Genomic DNA, 21,371 nt, shown 5'->3' on the forward strand with positions numbered 1-21,371 from the left:
CATTTAAAATGATGTACGTGAAGTTAGCGGCCTAGCGGCGGGAAATTAGCGGCCTAGCGGCCATTTTTTTTTCTCTATTTCAAATCATTTGTTAATGCTATTTTTTGGAAAACAATGATAAAGTTTTTTATTCAGACATTAACATAGCGGCCTTAAAATGTTTTCTATTCAGAGCATTTTTCTATACGTTTTCTTCTAAAACAATGATAGATTAACAGTTTTTTGTTTAATGCACAAATTATCAATCTGAAGCGATTATAAACACTTTTTTTCAAAACAATGAAATATTAATTGTTATATGGACAAAGTATCACTCTGAAGCGATTATCAACATTTTTTTTTTTAAAAAGGGCCGCTGTGAATGAAATTTAAACACCTTGAAAAGAGAGGTGATATGACTAGCCGTCAACCCCGTCGCGCATCGCTTGTATACCGTTAGCTGTTGCCCAACACCGTCTCTGTGGCCTAGAGGTTAAGGCGTCCGCCTACGGAGCGGGTGGTCGTGGGTTCGATTCCGGGCCGCGTCATACCGAAAGACGTTAAAAGTTGGTACAAGTAGCTCCCTTGCCTGGCGCTCGGCATTTAAAGGGTAGTGCTTGGGAAAGTGGTGTACTCAGTACTGGTTCAACCCAGGAAAGTTGTATTCCGTTTATCGGTGCTATACACCGAGCACGTTAAAGAACCAAAAGGTCTCTTCGCAAAGAGCTAGGGTATCACACCCGGATATCTTGTATCTCACGCTGTATCTTCAAGTCTTCCAATGTCTGGATTTGACTGCGAATTGCTGTCACTTCTATCTCATGTCACTTATGGCATTTAAACACAATTTAAGTCGTGATGGCGTCACGGCGTGGTCAAGCCATAATGCAGCCAATGGGTGCGGGCTGACCTTGATAAACTCAAATATACAAATAAATCAAACATTAAAACATTTTCTCTCGAGCAGGCAAAAGGCGATGATCACGATTGTAAGTTGACGAATTAATGTTCATAATATCCGTTTTAATATTTGGGTTTGCATATCATCAAATATGTAGAAAAATATGAAGTTTTTTTTATTTTTTATTTTTTTTCGACAGGTGCTGAGCCTGGCGCTCGTAAAACAGGCTGTTGGGGGGTCATCCGATCCGTCTTGCCCAGATCCCTCCGAAACGTCCGAACCTTTCTTCTCAGACTACTCCAACCCGTCGTCCGATTCATTCTATACTGGATCGTATTCAGCGCCTTCATCTTCCTCATCGTCTTCATCTGACCCGTCTTGGTCCTCGCCGTCAAGTCCTTCCTCGTCATCAAGTTCTTCCTCGTCCTCAAGTTCTTCCTCGTCCTCAAGTTCTTCCTCGTCATCTTACACTCATCATACCTCTGGCAGCCATATCCCAGGGGACTGCGACCCGAATAAACGTAAGATCTGGCCCCAATATCACGAAAATACTCAAGTCAAATTTTAATCTCAGTCTCAACTCTTTTTATCAAATTACAGCATCATATGATTCAAAATTGTTAATGTTTTACCCTTTTTAAGATCGCATTCTCTCATTCATTATGTTGATAAAAAAAATTGTCAATATTTCATAGATTCAAAAAAAAATGAGAGCAAAAATTGTACTTGAGTCCAATTTATTATTTTTGAGTTTTACTCAAGTACATTTTGCGCTGTAGAATATTATTTTTTTTAGAATATTGAGGAATCATGTTAATCAACATAATGCATGTGAGAATGTGCTTTAAAAAATAGTAAAACATTAGTAATATTTAATAATGTCATACTGCAATGTGGAAAAATAAATTGAGATTGAGATTTGACTTAAGTATTTTCGTGATAATGGGGCCTGGTCTTTGATTGAAAGTTTTACCAGTTTTGATCAAAACCTGTTTTCGATATGATAATGTGGCGTTATTTCTTTATCGAATCTTATTACTGTTCTGTTAGTAGTTCGGCGTCTGCTGTTTGCTTTCAGTTAACTAAATATTATAAAACATGTTGTATTATCATTAACATGAACGAAGTGTCAAATGAAATGCAAAAATATTTAAAAAAAAAGAGGATATTCCAGCAAAACATATTTACTTTTTGTAAGTATAACAAGTATATGTCATTTTTATATATCATTAACAAATGTCAAATATGATGACGATTATGACCATTTTGTCCTCCGATTACATTAGCGGTGGAAGTGGGTGGCTTCTGTTGTGGGAGATGCAAGGACTTCAATGCGGAGTGCGTGCCAGATGGATGCACCATGAAATGTAAATGCATGGCCGGCTACGAGTATGAACACATACCGTCCTTTTGCGGAATGTGCAAACAACGTAAGTCCATGAACAGTGTGTGTAAACCACGTGATAGATTAAGTCGTAAATGTTTCGTCGAAAGGCAATATTTTGCTTCGAATAAAGAATTTTAACAAAGATAACTATACCATTTCTGCACCATTTAAAATCAAACATTGTGCAGTCTACGCCGATTATAGAGCCCCGCCTTCGATCTTTTACCAGAGTTTGATTAAGAGTTTATTTCCTTAAAACTCTTCGACAAACCTTTTCACAAAACCTCAGCCTGATGAAGCACTGTCATTTTTTTTTGAAACAGGTCAAAGTGTTTGAGGAAGCTAATCACGTAATCATACTCCGAGAATAAAAATGAGGCGGTTGTCTTTAATCTACATAGACTGCCCTTTGTTTCACTTAAAAAGGTGAAGAAAAAGAAAAGTTATCATTGTTTTAAGTAGCATTTATGACGTAATTTATCACGTGGTATACACACACTGATGAAATTGAGTCCATAAAAAACGAATATGGGTCAATTCGGCCCAGTAACCATGTCGACCTGAACCGATTCGGCCCAATTTGTGTTCTCAACGATAGTTATAAATGTAGATTGTGTCACGGACCTGCGTAGCTTCCTGTACGCGAGTAGGCGGCTGAATCCACATGATTCTGACGACAAAAACATCAGCTAAAGATGCAGTATGCGTATTTGACTACATGATACTTAAACTGTCCATTTTCCAGTACTAAATGGAGCACCTCAGAACGCCCAGAATGCACCATATTGCACCATGGCTTTCAAAATTTTCCGAGCAAAATAATGAATCCACATGAATAGAGGCCAAATACGCCCCTGACCTCTAGACTGGTCTATAGGTCCGTGATTGTGTGAAATATTCTGTTCTTTAATATTTTAATGGTGGGAATATTCATGACAAAACACGATACGTAAGCTCGTGTTAGTGTTCGATCATACGTGCTTCTACTGACTTATGTTCACACAGTCGAGAATAAGGCTTGATGTTATAATGTCATATTTCGATGGTCTCACTTCCGAATGCCGGACCTACAAAATCCCATGCAACATTTTCAGTATTAAATCTTGGTAATGTGATCACACATTATTTTTTTTACAAAATGCCGAAGTTACAATTTTTGTAGTTAAAATTTCTGAAAGTTCGGCATTTTTGCTTCTCTGTGAGATGTCCAATCATTACTCGACATTTTGATCACATGATGCAACACCATTTTCTCATTGGACTATTTACTCGACATTTTGCAGATAGATGCGGCTCGCCGTTACGATAATAGTGGTGTAAAAATACCGAAATAAATAAAAATGCAGCTTCGGCAATTTGAATTGAGGACATCGATTTGTTATTCAGATGATGGCGCGCTAGGTAGAAGCTGCACTGCTAATGGCCAGTGTAAGGTGGACGGGTCCTACTGCTACAATGGACGTTGCGAGTGTACGTCCGCACACTACAGATACCAGGGAAAATGTTGTAAGTAATATTATGGTAATTTTAAAGGTACATTTAAACACTGTTAATCCGAAATCATCGAGACTAAAAAGAAGAAATAAAATTAGGACCGAAAAATAATTTCGAAATAGCGATAATTTCGGATAAACGGTGTTCGGAATAGCGGAGTTAAATGTTATCATAATCGGTATACGTTTGAATATTTGTTAAGTTCAGCTGAAAAGTCTATTGTCTAAAGCATGTGTAAAAATACATTAAGAATAGAATATAAAAGCCGGGAGTGTTATATTACACACTTTACCTACCATGGTCATATCTATATTTAAAACACAACCTTCTTACAATGACATTTACTAAAACAAATACCTGAGGCAACTATAAATTAATTGCTAGATTTTCATCCCCGCCCGGCTTCTCCTTTCTCCTTGAATAGACTCAAATAAAAATGATCAACTAGGGTCGGTATTCGCATTGAGTATCGGTCAGGTACTGTCCACGAACGGCGTCATATAACATTCACACAAAAAAGTTACGATCGTGTTCGTGATTCGTCTAGAAACACATGTATATGGTCCTTAATGCAAAAAAGACAGTGAATGAACACATACTGAACGGTGAAACAGTGATCTTAGAAAAAAAATCATCTCCCGCCCCCATTAAAAATGGATGAAATTGCATTAAAAATGGATGAAAATCTAGCATTTAAGTTATGTTGGCCTTATAGATCGGGCTATCATGCTACCAACATGTAGCCGTCATATTCACAGATATTAGAGTGGTTGCCACATTCGGAACTCCTCGGCCATTTTCCATCGAAAACAACCTCGGATGTATATGGACGGTTTACAATGTCAGGAATCTTTACGTTAACTACACTGCAAGTAGATCGCGAAGTAATTTCAATTTAGCAGTTAAACTTCTTTTTTCTTGAGAATCTTAATTATTAATGCAAAAATACACCTCACTGGCAATCAATTTAAACATAAATAAACAACATACACGTTAAACAATACAATTTACTAATAATATCATTTAAAAATTTACGAACTACTTCTACTGATGTACCGGCATCATGAGTTTGTTTTCGATGAAAAAGGCCGAGGTGTTCCGAATGTGGTTGCGAGACACGAGAAATTTCAAACTCAATACAGTACAATATCAGTACAATAATACAGTACAACAATCAAGACACGCGTGCTATACATCTCTAAATTACAACAAGTTAAGACCAAAAGAAATAAAAACCATATCCAATAGACAGAGCTGTGGGACCACTTTAGATGTCATTCATCGTAGGGCCTGCGGCATTTGGGGTTCAAAATTACTAATTTGGCGATTATCCCACAAGAAAGGTGGGAATAAAACTCCCCCTTTGGCATCAAAAATATGTTTCAGTCACACTAGGGGATGTGACGGGGTCAAGCCATAATGCAGCCACTAAAGGGCGCGGGCAGACCTTTATAAACTCAACAACACACACACAGTACAACAATTATTGCTACCATTCAAGTATCGAATCGGTAAAGATTGTAAATTATCTTTGACTTTACATATTTTTTGGTACTTTAAAGGGGCACGCTTATGTTTGGGACCATTGTTTTTTTACGATTATGCATCTGATCACACTAATATTATAAATGCTTTGCTCTTTGATACCAATATTGCAGGGAAAAACTATAATTAAGGTATAAAAAACTGGTTTTAGTTTGGAGCGAACCCATGCCGGTACAATCAAGAAAACAAAAAGAAAGAACAGAACAGAACAGAAAGATGATTTATTTGGATTTAAACATATTGTTTCTCATCCATACAAATAGTTATAACACAAAAGGATGGTAAATAAATACAAATAATACAGAAACAAAACATATTAATACAAACAAGTGTAATAAAAGGATAGTATTTATAAGCGAATTTCTTATTTCATTAGCTTTGCTTATATATATGTACACAATCGATTTAACACCGATCTTTTATTTGATGAAAACAACTCAATCAATTTCCACATACTCGGGTTTCTAGTGTAATACTTGCTTATATAACGTTTCCTAATATCTTTGTAACAATCACATTTTAAAATAAAATGAAACTCATCTTCAATGTCTCTTAAAGCATTAACACATAATACGCATTGTCTATCTTCTCTATTGACACATTAAAGTGAGGACGAAACGACCCTCCCACAAGAACTCTTACATAAACTGAGTGATTATTAAACGACCCTCCCACAAGAACTCTTACATAAACTGAGTGATTATTAAACGACCCTCCCACAAGAACTTTACATAAACTGAGTGATTATTAAACGACCCTCCCACAAGAACTCTTACATAAACTGAGTGATTATTAAACGACCCTCCCACAAGAACTCTTACATAAACTGAGTGATTATTAAACGACCCTCCCACAAGAACTTTACATAAACTGAGTGATTATTAAACGACCCTCCCACAAGAACTCTTACATAAACTGAGTGATTATTAAACGACCCTCCCACAAGAACTCTTACATAAACTGAGTGATTATTAAACGACCCTCCCACAAGAACTCTTACATAAACTGAGTGATTATTAAACGACCCTCCCACAAGAACTTTACATAAACTGAGTGATTATTAAACGACCCTCCCACAAGAACTCTTACATAAACTGAGTGATTATTAAACGACCCTCCCACAAGAACTCTTACATAAACTGAGTGATTATTAATCCTTAAAGCCTTTTGTTGAAAAGCAAACTATCGCTAATAATCTTTTATCTGTACACAAATCATGTTTGTTTGTTTTTTCGTCTTTTAACGCTAATAAATTTAACATGCTAATCCATTAAATTGAAATTTATATTTGTTTCTTATCAACCTACAGTATATCGTGCGCCTTCGAAAAGCACTTAGCGAGATTTCACTTAAAGTCCAAGTACGTTTTAGTGGTGTAGACTTTTTGTACGTATATCCAGAATACATTTCTGAACCTTTTTGACAATTTTTAACCACCAGGATGATAACAAAGGCATTATCGCAATAACAAAATGCAACCGAACCGAAAGTTTAATCTTAATTAACACGCACCCAACGTCATTACGGAATTTGCTTATCACGTGACTTACTTAATGCCAAAAATCTTTATTGCTTTGAATTCTTGTGAGTTTAATTTTATAACTAAACAAATATTGGTTTATATATTTAAAATTATATTACCTACACTGTTATTTTTTTGAAATTCAATTGAAAGCTAAATAATATACCACTGAAGAAAATGGACGTACTACGACTTTTAGTATTGACACATTACATGGGCGAGTTTTCACCAAACAAAATGATAACATCAAATTATTTTCACGCTTGCATAAAATACTTTTTTTTTAAAAAACAGGAGCTGAACTTTATTCATTTGAAAGTTCCTTCTTTTTTCCGGTATTTCTTTAGTAATTTATCTTGTCTTTAACCGCTCAAAGACTCCGCTAACTGGCAAAGCGCTATGCTCCGCTTATCTTCCTCATTAACATAAAGTGGGTCAGTGGTTGAGTTACGGATTCCCTTGGGTTTTTTCCCATCCATATCTGTTTATTAAAGCGCCGTGGGAACCTCGGGGTTTTAACTTTATCAAACATTATCTGAAACTTAATCATTGTTATAAACGCAAATTTTTTCCCCTCGAATTATTTAAACTTATATGGTACAGGGACTTTAATACTTTAATATGTAGGCTCCCTGATACTCTCATACATCACTCCGTTCGTTGTTTCGTGCATGCAATATTCTAAACGTGAACATTGTATACATATCTGGCTGACGGAGTGCACAGACGTATGCCATGCGTACACTTACCAATACAAGTAGTATTTCGGAACCAATCTAGTATCTTCTTATATACATTCTGCTAACTTTCATTAACACACATGTGATATGACACATTTAGGTTCGTCTACCGAAATTGTCCTATGTTATACTTTTTGACAGACACCAATGAATTCGGAGCAGCGTGCCACATGGACATCAATATATGTTACGGCAACAACGTCCAATGCATTGAATCGAAGTGCGGCTGTGCGGCAAATTTTTATTTCAACCCATTGACAAAACATTGTGAAGGTATGTCAGACTTCAGAATCTCTCTTGCATTAAAGCTGCACTCTCACAGATTGGATGTTTCGACAAGCCACTTTATGCGAAAATGCATGGAAACCAGTGATATAAACCAGCTGACAAAAAATCAGCGAAAATCTGCGATATGATCTTCGGTCGGTAGACTTATATCACTGGTTTGCAGATATTTATATAAAAATTGGCTCAATCTAAAACAAAACATAAAAAAGTTGTCAAAACGGTAGATCTGTGAGAGTGCAGCATTAAAACCAAAGTTTTGTTTATCTCTTCAGTATAAAGTTTCATAGCAACGTGTGGTCCCTTTTAAGGAATCCTACCCACGTATAAGCTAGTTTTGTGGTAGCTTTAAACGTGCACTTTCACAGATTGACAGGTTTGACATATTTTTTCTTTAAATAATGACCTAACTTATGTGCAAAAGTCTGTACAAAGAGATATAAGACTGCTTTCAAAGGATCACATTGCAGCTTTTGTACGAAAATATATGTTGTGTGACTGAAAGCGTAACTAACGCTTACCTCACGCTTTAAGAAAAAAAGGGGCAAAAATTAAAAGAAAAGCCAAAACTGTCAATCTGTGAGAGTGCAGCTTTAATATTAATATTTGCTTGCGGATGACTTATATGTAAACCAACTCACCAAAAGTACTTCATACAACTAGTTATAACCGTTCACCAGTGTGTGTAAACAACTTGATTAATTACGTCATAAATGGTACGTCGGATGGCATCATTTTGCTTCAAATGAATACAGTCTATTTCGCTTAAAGGCCTAGTTTAAGGAATGTTTGGCATGACGATCCCCTGCTGTGCATCTGCTGCTAATTGCACTGATGTAACTGTAGGGGCCAATTTCCTGTTTATTTGTTGTTTTGACTCAGAGCCACTTAGGTTCCATTTCAATATTAAATCCTCCAAACTGCACAGCAGAATATTCAGATCAGAGATCTGATGAGACAATAAGGCAATTAGATTAATATCAATTCACAGAGGTTATGTACAATGTACGTTTTTTTTTATTATTATTGTTGTTGTTGTTGTTGTTTTTTTGTTTTTTGTTTGTTGTTTTTTTGTTGTTTTTGTGTGTTTTTTTGTTTTGTTTTGTTTTTTTGGGGGGACGTCACTTATAGACGGATTAAACTAGGCCTTTGAAGGGCGGTGCCATCGGTTAATTACCGGAGTTTGATAAGATGATTAGTTTCTTAATCATTTCGCCAAACCCTGTTTCCAAAATAATGTTTTGGCAGTGCTCCATCAAACCTCAGTTTTGTGAAGAGATTTGTCTAAGTGTTTTAAGAATCAAAACACTCTATCAAACTCTGGTAAAATACCGAATGTGGGGGCTATAAAGGTGGCATAGACTGCAATTTCTACATTTTCACGTAAACGACAATCTTTAACTTCCTTAAGTTCAAATGTTGTCGATGCCCGACTATTGTCTCAATCTTTAAAAAATGAAACTTCTTCAAGACCAGAAAGTATATTGACACTTTAGTAATCCCTATATGTTTTTTAAATGTTCATTTTCAGAGACATCCTCGGCACCCAAGCCTATCATATAGGTCATGATACGCTGGAGTGCCGAGGATGGTTCAGAGGGAGTTCATATAAATCTTTGTTATATTAAGAGTGCATCCTGGACTACATACGGGTACTTTGCATTAGTTATAAGTTATAACGTACCTTAGCAGTAAAAATTGAAACTTCTCCAAGACCAGATAGTATGTTGACACAATTTTGTAATCTCTAAAAAAAAATAATGTTCTTGTATAGAAATAGTTCATCTAAATCTTTGTTATTACTTTGCATTAGTTATAACGTACATTAAGCAGTAAATATTGAAACTTCTCAAAGACCAGAAAGTATGTTGACACAACTTCGTAATCTCTATATGTTTTTAAATGCTCATGTTCAGAAAGAGTTAATCTAAATCTTTGTTATATTAAGAGCACATCCCTGACCACATACGGGTACTTTGCATTAGTTATAACGTACCACAACTTGGCATAAGCAGACGTAATTGTTCAACTATTTTGAAGGTGTAGAGATGGAAGGTGAATTCTGTTCCACATGTCAAGACGATAATGATTGTCTTCTCAAGGACCAACTCTGTCTCGTCAACAAAACAGAGAAGGTTTGCGGATGTAAACCCGGTACTGCCTATGCCGGAACTAGTTGCGGTAAGACAGACCAAAGCATTTTTTTTCGGATGAAGCTAAACGCTTAAAAGCGTTAAAGGGATATACCTCAAACATCTTAGAAGACATTAGATAAACACAAAACAAAAAACGTTTTACCTTTTAAAAATACTCGCATGTTTTTTCAACGAATATACATCCACACTATAAAACGGCATATAGTTTTAAGCAAGACGTGTAAAAAGCGGAAACAATCAAATCGCAAGCAGTAGACGATATTTCAATAAAAAATGAACATTTAAACGTATTATTATTTTGATGTTTAGAACAAAATTCTAAAGACGATGTTAATGTTAGAATCTGTTTTGGGAAGAGACAGGCAGACAGATTAAGAAAGACCGTTGTTATTTTTCTTTATTCCCAGTGGGTAACGAGGCTGGCGAACATTGCTTGGTGAAAGTTGACACGTGCTATCAGGATGACATGCATTGCTCGGGTGGAACTTGTAACTGTATGTATGGCCATGCTTACGACACAACGGAAAAGAAGTGCAGTAAGTTCACAAGTATTATTTATATCGAAACCCGCTACATTTGGTCTATAGGCTGTAGCCATGGCCTGAAAAGCATCGCGGTCGCTTATCAAAGCTGACCTATTTAAACTCGTTTATGACCATGAACGATCTTCTGCAGCAAAAGGTAGTTGAGTCAAGGATAGAACACCCCCAGACAAAACATCTACCGCTCATTTTTGTGTAGGTGGACCCCCCCCCATCATTTTTACAAGCAGGACAAAACAACCCCAAGGGTTTTCAAAAGATGCACAAAACAACCCTTAATCAAACACCCCTTATTCCAAATTGGTGATTTTTTTTTCTGAATAACTCAAACATGTTTAATAAGATGACACAATTTGATATCAGAATCCTTAGAAATAATTCAGTATGGCAGTGAGTGTGTTTTGTTAAAGGGATGTATTGTCCACTCTTTATAACTCCTTAGGGTGTGTTATGTCCGCCTTGAAAAAATGATTAATGGGATTTTTTCCAACTATATCAAATTGGCGGGAGGTGTTTTGTCCGGGAGGTGGTTTTGTCTGGCTCTCGTTTGTGAAACAACATTATTTCTGAATCAGGTTTTGGCCACATGATAGAAACCATATACACGCATCCCATTGGTGGATTGTTCTGGGGCCATATTCAATAAACAACTTAGATAAATCTTAAATTTAAGAGCGAAATCTCAGCTTTTTGATTGGACTGTAAAATAAATGGACCAATCAACTGAATGGAATCACTGAGGTATGTCTAAGGATAAGGATAAGAACTATATTGAATACCGCCCCAGAACAACGCAATGAAAGGCCTAGTTTAATGAATGTTTGGCATGATAATCCCCTGCTGTGCATCTCCGGCTAATTATACTTGTGTCACAGTAAGGGCCAATGTCCCGTGTATTTGTGTATTGACTCTTGGCCATTAAGGTTCCATTTCTATAATAAAACCCCCAAAATTGCACAGTAGAATACTCAGATCGGAGACCTGTTAAGAGGTCACAAGTCAATTAGATCAATACAGAGAGTACACAGCTTTGGTAGGGGGGTCACTTATGGAAGGCTTGAACTAGGCCTTTAACGAGTTGTTAACTTTTAGACAGAAATTATTTGATAACGATGTCATATTATGGAATACAACAAGAACAGCTGAAACAGTTGCCTCAACTCTTATTAGAAATATTGCATATGACACTTGTACCCATTTAACTTCAAAAGCTGTAACGATTTGAAATTTCTAAACAATAAAACGATGTGTAATATTTTTAACGTCTAATACCATACAGTGTGTGGTAAAGTTTATGAGCATTCGGAACTCCTCGGCCATTTTTATCGAAAACAACCTCGGATGTATGCCGTATGTATACATCAGTTTAAGTAATTCGTATTTTTCTAATTATATCATTAATCAAATGTAGTGTTTTAGCTTGTATTTATTGATCTAAGTTTAAATTGATTGCCAGTTATGTGTATTATTGCAAACATAATTAAGATTCACATGAGTTAAGATATTAAGTTAAATTGCTAAATTAAATAACCACGCGATCTACTTGCAGCGGACTTAAACATACCGATTTCTGAGTATGTAAACCGTCCAAATACATCCGAGGTTGTTTTCGATAAAAATGGCCGAGAAGTTCCGAATGATTTAAGAGCGGATATAGTCCTCGATCTAAAACTTGTTGAAATATATGACGTACGGAAATGCTACATGCGTATACATTTACTAAGTGTATTTGATTGCATACACATGAAAGACCTTTAACAAGTAATATGTAATGGTAATTTCTATCCTGTCACGTGCATATTTATATAAACGAGGTTTCAACAGTCAATTTTCCCGTGGTACGTATGACGTGTAACACAAGAAAGTACCGTGGTTGCAGACGATGCTAAACTGAGCACGTTTGGCAATTGTTGCATGAGTTCATGCATAAGACGGCTCTTGTTCTAATTCGGCTCTTGTTCTAATTAGATAGAAAACAAGACATACCCACTGTTCACATTTCGTCAAATAAATTTCCTGAATTTAGTTTACCCATTTAATAGGCATTGTATTTAAAGATTTCTACTTGGACGGATAACTTGATCAGTAGGTCAAACTGAAAGAGAATAACATTTAAAAGACATCTTCGCTGAAATTGGCTGGTCAGTATTTATTCAGCGTTACTGGAATGTCCATAACAACGTCCTTTACCTAAATTGTTGTGACAGTTATAACATTTACACACACACGTGAGGAAATATGGACCATCTTGGCCATCTTGTTTACTTGGATTTATCATCAGACTCCGTCAGAGTTGGCACTATTGAAATGTTATGTTAGCTCTCTCATGTCATAAACAATTCATTGACTATTTTTTGACACATCAGTTGAATTTTTTTACCTTTAAACTTCTGACCAAGTTCTTAATTATACCAAAATGAACGTTGTCATATAAACTTTTCATGCTTTAAAGCTGCACTCTCACAGATTGAACGTTTTGACAACTTTTTTATTTTTTTTTGTCTTGGAACGAGCCAATTTTTGAGAATATCCATGGAAACCAGTTATATAAGAATAATGACAAAAAATAAGAACGCAGAATTTTATATTTAAGTTCAAAACTTGATGCTTTATGCATTTGTTAAACCGTTAGTAACGGTTTAAGCCATAAAACATTAATTTTCGAACGGAAATAGGAAAATCTACGATCTGATTTTTTGTCAACAATCTTATATCATTGGTTTGCAGATATTTACGCAAAAATTTGCTCTTTCCAAGACAAAAAAATAAAAAGTTGTAAAAAATGGTAAACCTGTGAGAGTGCAGCTTTAAATTAAGTTTAAACCAATGTTAGCACATTTATTACAAATATAATTTGAATATTCGAGCGCGATACCCGTTACGAACATCTCTTTGTTTCTAAACATTGGCCACAACTTATAAGAGAAAAACATGAAATTATTGACCAGTAGTCTGTAAGCAATTTTGTTGCAGTTGGAAAACATATTGACGAATCGTGTGTCAGTTATGGCGATGGAACGGACTCATGCACAGGCGATTTTGTTTACTGCGATGAAAATACTTGGAAATGCGCCTGTAATGCCACCAAAACGAAATATGGAGATGAGTGCGGTAAGAAATATGTTCATAATTGCTTCATTATTTCCTGGCTTCATTAAACTCTTTCTCCGACCTAAACTGCTTTCAAATGGAAACGTCTTATTTCCAGTGGGGGGCAACGTGGGTGACAACTGTGATTACGATTCTAACTCCTGCAATGCGGAACACTCAAAATGTAATCCGGCAGGGAAGTGTACGTGTCCGGCAGGTTTCATAGAGGATGTGGTAGAAAATCAATGTGGTAAGCGAAATTGTCAGTTAAGTTAAAGGCCTAGTTTAAGGAATGTTTGGCATGACAATCCCCTGCTGTGCATCTTGATGTCACAGTAGGGGCAAATTTCCTGTGTATTTGTTTATTGGCTCAGGGCCAACACCGCACAGCAGGATATTCAGATCAGAGATCTGATAGACAATTAGGCAATTAGATTAAGATCAATACACAGAGGTTGTGTACTGTACACGTTTTTTTTTTTTTTTTTTTTTTTGGGGGGGGGGGGGGTGGGGGTTGTTGTTTTTTGGTGTTTTTTGTGTGTGTTTTTTGGCCGGGGGGGGGGGGGGGTCACTCAAAGTAGGTTTAAACTAGGCCTTTAAGTTTAGTTATTTTTTCTTATTTAAATTTCAACCATGGTGAAGGGGTCGGGGTCACAATTACTTAGATTTCTAATCGACTATTTTATGACCGTTAGGACTGCCTGTCATTAGTTCTAAAAAGTAATAATTTTCCCAATACATGGCGAATATTTTGTGCAAATACATGTTTTGGGGAATGGACAATACGGGATTAGGAATCACGTGACTTAACGGGGTTCTCAAATGGGTCACCACGAGTCACAACCGATGTAAACAAACAAGTAATTTACTTTAATTTCTATATAACTTCTTTTAGCAGAAAAATATGAAGAAAAGGTCTAAGCCTATAAAAGACCATGCTATTTGTTGCTTATACACGTGTGAAATAATTTAGAATCGCTTGTATATTGCCGATGCAATCCTTCGCCAATTTTTCCGCTTGACGGAAGTTTGTAGAACGATGCAACGCTGTGTGCGGCTTTTTTGTATGCGTTACTTAGTAATGAGTAATACATGTATTAGAAAAATCAGACATGCGTTAAAAAGTTAGTTTTTTTTTTCATTACGTTCATGAAACGAATTGTTTGTTAATTGTCTTTTAATTCTAGCAACGGTTATCGAATTTTCAAGAAATGCTGTTGTAAACGTGAATTGTATGCAAGATAAAGCAAACTCTGTTTAATCGGCAGCCTTTACAAATGTATTGTTACATGGTGGGGGGTGTAACATGCTTAGTTTAGTTTATTTTACAGTCTGAATTACTCTCCCAACTGTGACGATAATGCAAACAATATAAAACCATTGTTGCGGTTTTTTTTATCTAATTCACCTAAAATTAAACAAAATCTATGGGTACAGAAATTTGTCACGTATGCTACTTTTGTAACTTTGGTGAGAATTGCAAATATAGTATATCATGTTTCTAGCTGTTTTAATTCGCTTCAATGTTCAATGTTGCGAGTGTAAACTATGTCATAAATACAACATCAGTTAGAACTGCATAAATGGAAAGCAGCTACCACGTATTTAATTGACCGAAATAGATTTTTATTAAGTAGGTAGCAACATTTCTCACGGGTGTACAGTGCTTAGAACTGCATATAGTATATATATTTCTGCAACCTTCGTAACGCTGAATTTAACTAATACCAATGTTCATTTTTTAGTGGGCAACGATTTTTGTCACTTCTGTAATGTTGATGGCGACTGCTCAAGTTCCCATGGGATGATGTGCATACAGGGCAAGTGTGGCTGTGAATCGGATAAATTCCGCACACGTACCGGATGTTGTAAGTACTACATAATATTGTCTAAACGAAGTTACAGCGCCAGTAAGACAGAGAAATTGGTCAAGTTTTGTGTTAAAGACATATAAAAGAGTTAAACATCTGTTAAAAACTACTAGTTTGCCTTTTTATGAAATGTGGTCCAAAACGAATGCAGTACAAAACATCCCGTGGACAAAACATCCCGTGGACAAAAACTGGCCCATTTCAGTTTTGACTAAGTAGACAACCCATTCCAAATCACTTAGACACAGTGGACAAAACATCTTAGGTCATTTTGACATGGTAGACAAAACAACCCAGGTCATTTTGACAATTAAAGCCCATTAACAGTTATCTAACAATCATTTACATTTAGAAATTATTAAATAATTTGTGAAAAAACACCTTTGTCGGGGATATAAATGTGTACATACTGACAAACATTTATGGGATGTAATGTCCAGGACGGATGTTTTGTCCACCATGTCAAAATGATGCTGAAGGCTTTGTCCACCTAGTCAAAAATGACATGGAGGATCCATGAGATTCTTTGTCCGGCTCACGTCAAAAACAGCACGAGCATGTAGATCTTTGAAATATAGCTGAATCACCTATAAATAAGTAATATTTAGATGACATGAAGTAACATTTAAATGATTAAGAATGGGCAGAGTGGGCGTAGCGAACGAGCCCTTCGTAATCAATAAAATGTTACTTCAGGTCATATTACAGTCTTTGAATACAACTTCATTAGCTGACACATTGTCAGCGCAAAATCTGACTCATTGAGTCTATTTCGGGTGGGTGGCAGTGGGTGGCGCTTTAAACACCCACGAAAGTTGAAATTCTTAATGATTAAGCGTAGTACTTAATGATTGCTTATCTGCAGTTCCATTTGCTGAAGATGTAGGTTGTATTCTAAACAGTCATTTACAGCTTATGAAATTACAGATAGGGCGTTTTTTGTTGATACCAAACTAATTTCGGTTTTGGTTTCAATAGTTTCGGCGGTTTAGAAACTTGTTTCGAAAGTTCAGCTTGAGGTTACAAATGGATGGTTTTGTGTGAGGCTTCAACAACATATTGGAGCTTCTGCGTGTAGCATTCTTTCTTCAAACAATGATACCGCAGATGGTCGTTTGCCGGTTTTAACTAAACGGTGTTTCAACACATGTGTTGGATAACTGTCCGGCACGTTTATTGTTTTGTTTTTTTAAAGGGAGCTCGTTTCCGGATGGAACGAACCGACGAAACCGCCTTTCGTAAAACAAACGATAAAACTGGTTTTCATTTTATTTGAAACTGTCACACAGTGCATGAAACAAATATAAAACCAAAATTTATCACCAACAAATACGCACTGACATAAAAGTTGGCACCCTATTAGAAAGCATGAAGATAAATCGCGTGTTCTTACCTTTAAGTGGACTGGGGCGGTAATCGTAAAACTTCTTCAGTCATCTCCCTAATTCAAAGATGTACTCTTACTCTCAAATAAAATTTACAACAATGATTAATTTTGTTTTAAAATTCTAAAAAGGATTAATAAATGTCAGAAAAAATGGTTCTTATGAAGGATAGTGAGTTAAATTTGAAAGTAATGAGCATAAAACACGGTATTTCTACCTTATGAGACTATAGTAGACTACAGTAAATCTTTTAGCATTCACCAAGCATTTAATATTTTAGCGCTTTCTATTGTTAAATACACGGTTACAATCTTGTTATCAGTAGTTAATATTTTCGCATCGCGCGATTTTGGGCCTTTGGTCATATAATTGCTATTATAATGTTTTAAGGTATTTGAACTAAATGATATTTCTGGAAAAAAATCTGAAATTTTCATGATGATATCACTTGAACTGCGTAAGTTACGTATTTACAAGTGAGACTATGTATTGCGCATTTTGAAAATTAAATATGACGTCATGCGCATGACGTCGTTATAGCGAAAGCACATAATTCAAATGACGTGCAAAATTAACATATCAATATTACAACTAGGTTATGATTTACATTATTTTGTTGACGCATAACCTTTAAGTATCATAAATTAAGATAAAAATGATGAATCATTTTTGTATTTTTTAATACATTTGGCCGTTTTAAACACAGACTATTATTGCAGTCAAAATATGTCGGAACCAAATCCATGGTTGCTATGGAAACATGAGTTAACCAGTGGTCATAAATCGTCGAAAAAATGATGCACCAATAATAGACCTTTAAAATAAAGAAGTTTTGAAGAAATTGATATACATGGAAAAAACAAGTATTTTTGGCATTTTTCATTAATGATTATTTCATTTGTAATAATTATATCCGAAGGCCCTAAATCGCGCGATGCGCCTCAGACACTGTTATATCTGTGATATCTGTTATACAGATGGCAATGCATATGGGGATGAGTGTGACAGTGCTCAGAGTACATGTGCGGGATACGGGTTGGAATGCATTTACATCGGCTTCAGCACAGTTGCTACATGCCAATGTGGGGCCGAATTTGTAGAAAATCTCTCAACGTGCTGTAAGTATACCATACCAGTAAAGTTATTCTAATGAGAAATGATTAAACTGTTACATGGGAATGTTTTCGTCAAAACGGCGCATGACCTAAGCGTTGTAATTACCACACTAATGTACACAAATGCTACTTTTCATGCAATGCAATTGAGAAATATCACTTGAATATAGTAGCAGTTCATCACTTATTTCCTTGTATTACAATCAATACTTCCAATGTAGGATTTCTTGACCGTTAACACTTGCAATAATTTATTGTAATGATATTGCAATGATGTTCTTTTATGATTCTGCAATAAGTTATTGTAATGATATTGCAATGATTTTCGTTTATGATTTTGTAAAAAATAATTGTAATGATAGTGCAATAATTTTCGTTTATCATTTTGCAATATTTATTGTAATGCTATTGCAATCATGTTCGTTTATGATTTTGCAATAAATTTTTAATGAGTTTTGTAATAACTTAATTTAATGAGTTTGCCATCTTATATATGTGTGAGTGCTGATCTGACCGTAATGATATTTAGAGTTAAAAATGCGAGAATACCAAAATGATACTTGGTTTAAGGTTTATTGAAGAAAAACATTTATATAAGTTTTCAAAGGATACCTGTATTTCCTAATGTTGACAGATGGCATACTTCTGAACGAGGATTGCTATGATGAACAGACTGCAGAAGTACTAAACTCGGAATGCTCGAACGGAACTTGGAAATGTCAATCAGCCTATGCACCAATTGAAAACGATTTTTGCTGTGAGTTTATTTAATTGCTTTGTTTTGAAAGTTGCGCATACTTCTGTCAAATGTGTCAATTGTTTTTAATTTGCAAGTCCTTCGGAATAATTTAAAACGAATTAGAAATATGCTAATACAATCGGAACACCTCGGATTTCTCCGCAATACGACAAGTTTCGGATGTTTTCCGGTGCATTTGTAAAAGCAGTTCGTTTTAATAATAATAATAATAATTTATTGTATTGTTTTAACCTGCTATTTTCATTATTAAGTTCAAATTGATTCCTAGTAAAGTGAACTATATTATAAATCACTAAGAGTGTAAGAGTAAATACCTAAGGATCAACTGCTTAATTGAAATTACTATGCGTCCTATGTGCAGCGAAGTTAAATACAAAAAATGACATTGTAAACCACCATATACATTCGAAGTTGTTTCAAAGGAGGGTGGCTGAGGAGTTCTGACTGCCGTTAACATAGATTAGCATGATAATCCCCTGCTGTACATCTGTTAATTGCACTGCACTGGTCACAGTAGAGACCATTTCCTGTGTATTTGTTTATTGGCTCAGGGCCATTTAGGGGTGTCACTTTTCAAGTAGATAATCTCATTGTCACACTAATACATTTAAACAATATGTATAGCTAATGTATTTATTAATTAAACCAATTGGAAATAAATAATAAACAAATAAAACTGATAAGTTTTTAAATAGTTTATATATAACATATAAATTTGGATCCATTTTAAATGCATGGCACCATTGTTGTATCTAAATTATGAAGCATCCTGGTTAAATGATATTAATGGGCTATTATATACATAACATAACTCTTATTCTTATTCAAAGGCATTATAAGAATAATTGTATAATATTTGTAAACAACAACAACAACAACATCTAAAGGACCTGGCCCCAATATCACGAAAATACTTCAGTCAAATCTCAATCTCAGTCTCAACTCATTTTACCACATAAAACATAGGGTTGTTCAAAATCTTGCATGTTTTTATACTTTTTGAAAACGTATTTTCGCATAGAATGTGTTGTTGAAAGATTTTGACAATATTTCAAAGAAAAATTATTCTAGAGCAAAAAAATATACTTGAGTAATTGTAAAAAGGCAATGAAATGTACTCAAGTATTATCATCGAAAAACGTATAATTAATCATCGAAAAAACAAATTGATTATCAACGGAAAAACGTATTGATTATCATCGAAAAAAGGTATTGATAATCATATTTTACCTATTGATAATCATCTTTAACCTTTAACCTCATAAAACAAATATTAAAAAAATATATATAACGCCCTGCATGCTAAACAGGACACATAATGAGATAAAATAGACAACATATGAACTATGAAAGGGGAAATCGGAACTCCTCGGTCATTTTCCATCGAAAACAACCTCGGATATTTATGGACGGTTGCCAATGTCAGAATTCTTTACATTTAACTACGCTGCAAGTAGATCGAGTAGTTAAACTTACATTAGGAACTTCTCGGCCATTTTTATCGAACACAACCTTGGATGTATGCCGATACATCAGCTAACGTAATTCGAAATAAAATGAATTATATCATTAATTAAATGTATTGTTTTTAAGTTGTGTTTTGGGTATGGAAACCGTCCAAATACATCCGAGGTTGTTTTTGATAAAAATGGCCGAGCAGCTCCAATGGTTAAACATAGTGACTTCACTCTTGGGAATCTTAATTATATATGCAATAATTCACTTCACTTGCATTCATTTTAAACTCAGATATAGAAAAAACACGTTAAAACATTACAATTCATAAAAACTAGTATCTATAGTTTTACGAAATACGTCTTCTGTACTTGCATACCGAGGTTGTTTTCGTTGAAAAAATGCCGAGGAGTTCCGAATGGGCTCGTTTCTGTTGCCCTTCGTTGTTTTGTTCATACAATTAGATTAATGTTCCCAATGTTCTTTTTCATTGACAGCCGCTGGTGGAATTGGTGAGGCATGCGAACCCAACTCACCTTTTTGCGTCGATCCGCTGGCCGTTTGTAAGCCGGATGCCGCTGGTGAATTTGTATGCACGTGCCCCGCAGGCGGAACAACGATAGCATGCTGTAATATAATTTTCTTATTTGATAAGGTAGATAGTAGTTTTATGTAGTAGTTTTATGTCGGGAATATAACGGATGAGTATTTCTTTTACATTTCCTTTTTTGTGAATTATAGATATATAGCAATTATTAACGATACTTTAAAGGGAGTCGAGGGGTAGCCAGCGTAACGCACTTGAGCATGTGTGTAACATAAATTTTAAAAATGAAAAATTATGAAAAAATATGGCTAAAAATTGATATCACAATAAAAGGAAGATCATCCTTACTTACTGAGCCTAAATCAATCACAAAGTTACTAAGTCGGCGGCCTCGAACTTATAAATCCCTCCAATTACACCTCAGAGCTCAACGTGTTAGTTCCATTTTCCATCCCCCCCCATGGAGCCCCCCCCCCAAACCGGCTACAGGGATATTCCCTCTCCTACACGCTTCCCCTTTCGTGCGTAACATTCAGTAAGGCCTGGCTACGCCCCTGGACTCGCTCATGTTTTGGACAAAATATTAGTTTTCCCGGT

General features: G+C 35.5%; 1 protein-coding gene across 2 annotated transcripts in view; it reads left to right on the forward strand.

The window, feature by feature from the left end:
• Positions 1-21,371, forward strand: part of LOC128228158 (protein draper-like) — a 35,043-nt gene that overhangs the window by 780 nt on the left and 12,892 nt on the right. The window contains exons 2-13 of one of the 2 annotated variants that reach the window (XM_052939311.1): positions 1,080-1,401; positions 2,167-2,310; positions 3,654-3,773; positions 7,710-7,841; positions 9,894-10,034; positions 10,417-10,545; positions 13,525-13,662; positions 13,760-13,891; positions 15,387-15,509; positions 17,875-18,015; positions 18,647-18,769; positions 20,725-20,856. In XM_052939311.1, coding sequence (XP_052795271.1) covers positions 1,080-1,401; positions 2,167-2,310; positions 3,654-3,773; positions 7,710-7,841; positions 9,894-10,034; positions 10,417-10,545; positions 13,525-13,662; positions 13,760-13,891; positions 15,387-15,509; positions 17,875-18,015; positions 18,647-18,769; positions 20,725-20,856 — 1,777 coding nt within the window. The remainder of the gene's footprint in view (positions 1-1,079; positions 1,402-2,166; positions 2,311-3,653; positions 3,774-7,709; positions 7,842-9,893; positions 10,035-10,416; positions 10,546-13,524; positions 13,663-13,759; positions 13,892-15,386; positions 15,510-17,874; positions 18,016-18,646; positions 18,770-20,724; positions 20,857-21,371) is intronic. The other variant, XM_052939313.1, reaches the window with a different exon arrangement.

Source organism: Mya arenaria, chromosome 3, assembly GCF_026914265.1.
Source record: "Mya arenaria isolate MELC-2E11 chromosome 3, ASM2691426v1".
In the NCBI taxonomy this organism is placed as follows: domain Eukaryota; kingdom Metazoa; phylum Mollusca; class Bivalvia; order Myida; family Myidae; genus Mya; species Mya arenaria.